This window comes from Gavialis gangeticus, unplaced genomic scaffold (genome assembly GCF_001723915.1).
Source record: "Gavialis gangeticus isolate Ggan-Ray unplaced genomic scaffold, GavGan_comp1, whole genome shotgun sequence".
NCBI lineage: Eukaryota > Metazoa > Chordata > Crocodylia > Gavialidae > Gavialis > Gavialis gangeticus.
In genome coordinates this window covers 18,309,928-18,311,542 of record NW_017729001.1, presented here as the reverse complement: position 1 = coordinate 18,311,542, position 1,615 = coordinate 18,309,928, and the positions used below count along the sequence as shown (strand labels likewise).

Below are 1,615 nucleotides of genomic sequence, written 5' to 3'. Positions count from 1 at the left end.
AAAAAGTAGGAGGCAGAAAAAAAAAAAAAAAAACACAAAAAAGCACCTGTAACATTCTGTCAAACATATTTTCTGCTTTTTGCCCCCCAGTTACAGCAGTCTTTTTCCATTCAAGGTCTTACAGTGTGCACCATTACTATGATTATCCAAACCCCTTACCGTTAACATTAGTCAAAGCTGGACCTTTTGAAAACCTAACAAGATCCCTTCCACTGAAAGCCCTGATTTTGGAGAGGGACCACTAAGAGTTTAGATTGAGAAATCAAGGTTTTATTAAATAAAAATACCTATTTATAAAAACCACTCGTGTAATTTAGCGAAACCCCTTTGTTTAAATGTAAGGAAGCAGTGTTAAGGCAAATACAGATTCTGTGCCGTTCCACTGTAACCCATGCATCCTCTGCTGTAGATCATGGGTAGCATATTTAATTTTGGAAATCCAGCCCTTAAACCCTAAGTATCATTTAACCCTCTTACAAGAATGAACTCAATATCAGTTAGATTGAACTCTGCAGCACTGAAAAGACAAATTCTACAGCTTTATGCTACAACAAAGAAACTGCAACGTAAGATTGACTAATTCCAAATTTAGTAAGGTAGGAGAGCGACACCCTAGGGTTAAGCCACCACATTTGAAATAGGCTTTTTAGGAACAGCAAGAAGGAACTTAGTTGGTCTTATAAAGAGTAAAGAGCCTTAACTACAAGATTTGAGAACAAAAATTACCTTGAATATAGTTCTAGGACTATTTTGACTATTCAAAAAAACAAAAAACTACATTAATTTCATATAATCTTAAATAACTGAGTAATATTAAATTTATAATAAATAATTCAGATCTCTACCCGTATGCTTCCTGTTCCCAAGAAATAAGGTCTGGACCAGGTAACAACTCTGGATTCTCTGTGCAGATATACAGGAATGCCCGAGTTATGGAATGTCATGATCCATCCATCAGGCAATGGCTCTGTTGGAGGGCGGCCTCGACCTTTAAAAGAGAAAAGGCACAAACTTACATAGACCCTTCCCCATTCTTGAATACAAATCAGATTTTTTTTTAATTAATTTCTGATCGCACCTAGGAAGATTCTTCCACTTAGAAACTGAAAAACATTGTATAACAAGACTAAGAAACTCTACACGCAATTTTGCTTTACAGAGTATTCCATTTATTTCACACTTAAATTAAACTTTAAGAGAAAGGTACACCCCCAAATTCAGCGATTTGTGATGAACTATGGGTCCAAGTGACATTAATATAAACTTGAGTTTAATCTTTTCTTACTTTAAAAGCCAAATAGACTGCTGTTTTTGATTTTCAAGCAAGGTCTAAAAACTGGCTATGGGATGGAATTGTAATAAAATTGTTATTATTGTAAGATGTACATGCATTTTTACATTGACTTACCCAGAACTCCCTCCCGCCCCCCCACAATAAAAAGGTATAAATATTTAAGTGAAAGTAATTTACTTTTAAGTACGGTTTTTATTTTGGTCATCATTGGCTGCACACTTGTCTCTCCATCAGACTGGTGGTCACTTTCACCTCCATATTTCTCATTTTCTACTCTCCTCTTTTTGGGTGCTTGAAGACCCTCTTCCAGCAGAGCATCCA

At 35.7% G+C, this 1,615-nt stretch overlaps 1 protein-coding gene across 2 annotated transcripts in view; it reads right to left on the bottom strand.

Annotated features, from left to right (window-relative positions):
- Positions 1–1,615, bottom strand: part of DGCR8 (DGCR8, microprocessor complex subunit) — a 33,636-nt gene that overhangs the window by 20,514 nt on the left and 11,507 nt on the right. The window contains exons 4-5 of one of the 2 annotated variants that reach the window (XM_019506995.1): positions 1,472–1,594; positions 846–988 (exon numbers count right to left, since the gene is read on the bottom strand). In XM_019506995.1, coding sequence (XP_019362540.1) covers positions 846–988; positions 1,472–1,594 — 266 coding nt within the window. The remainder of the gene's footprint in view (positions 1–845; positions 989–1,471; positions 1,595–1,615) is intronic. The other variant, XM_019506996.1, reaches the window with a different exon arrangement.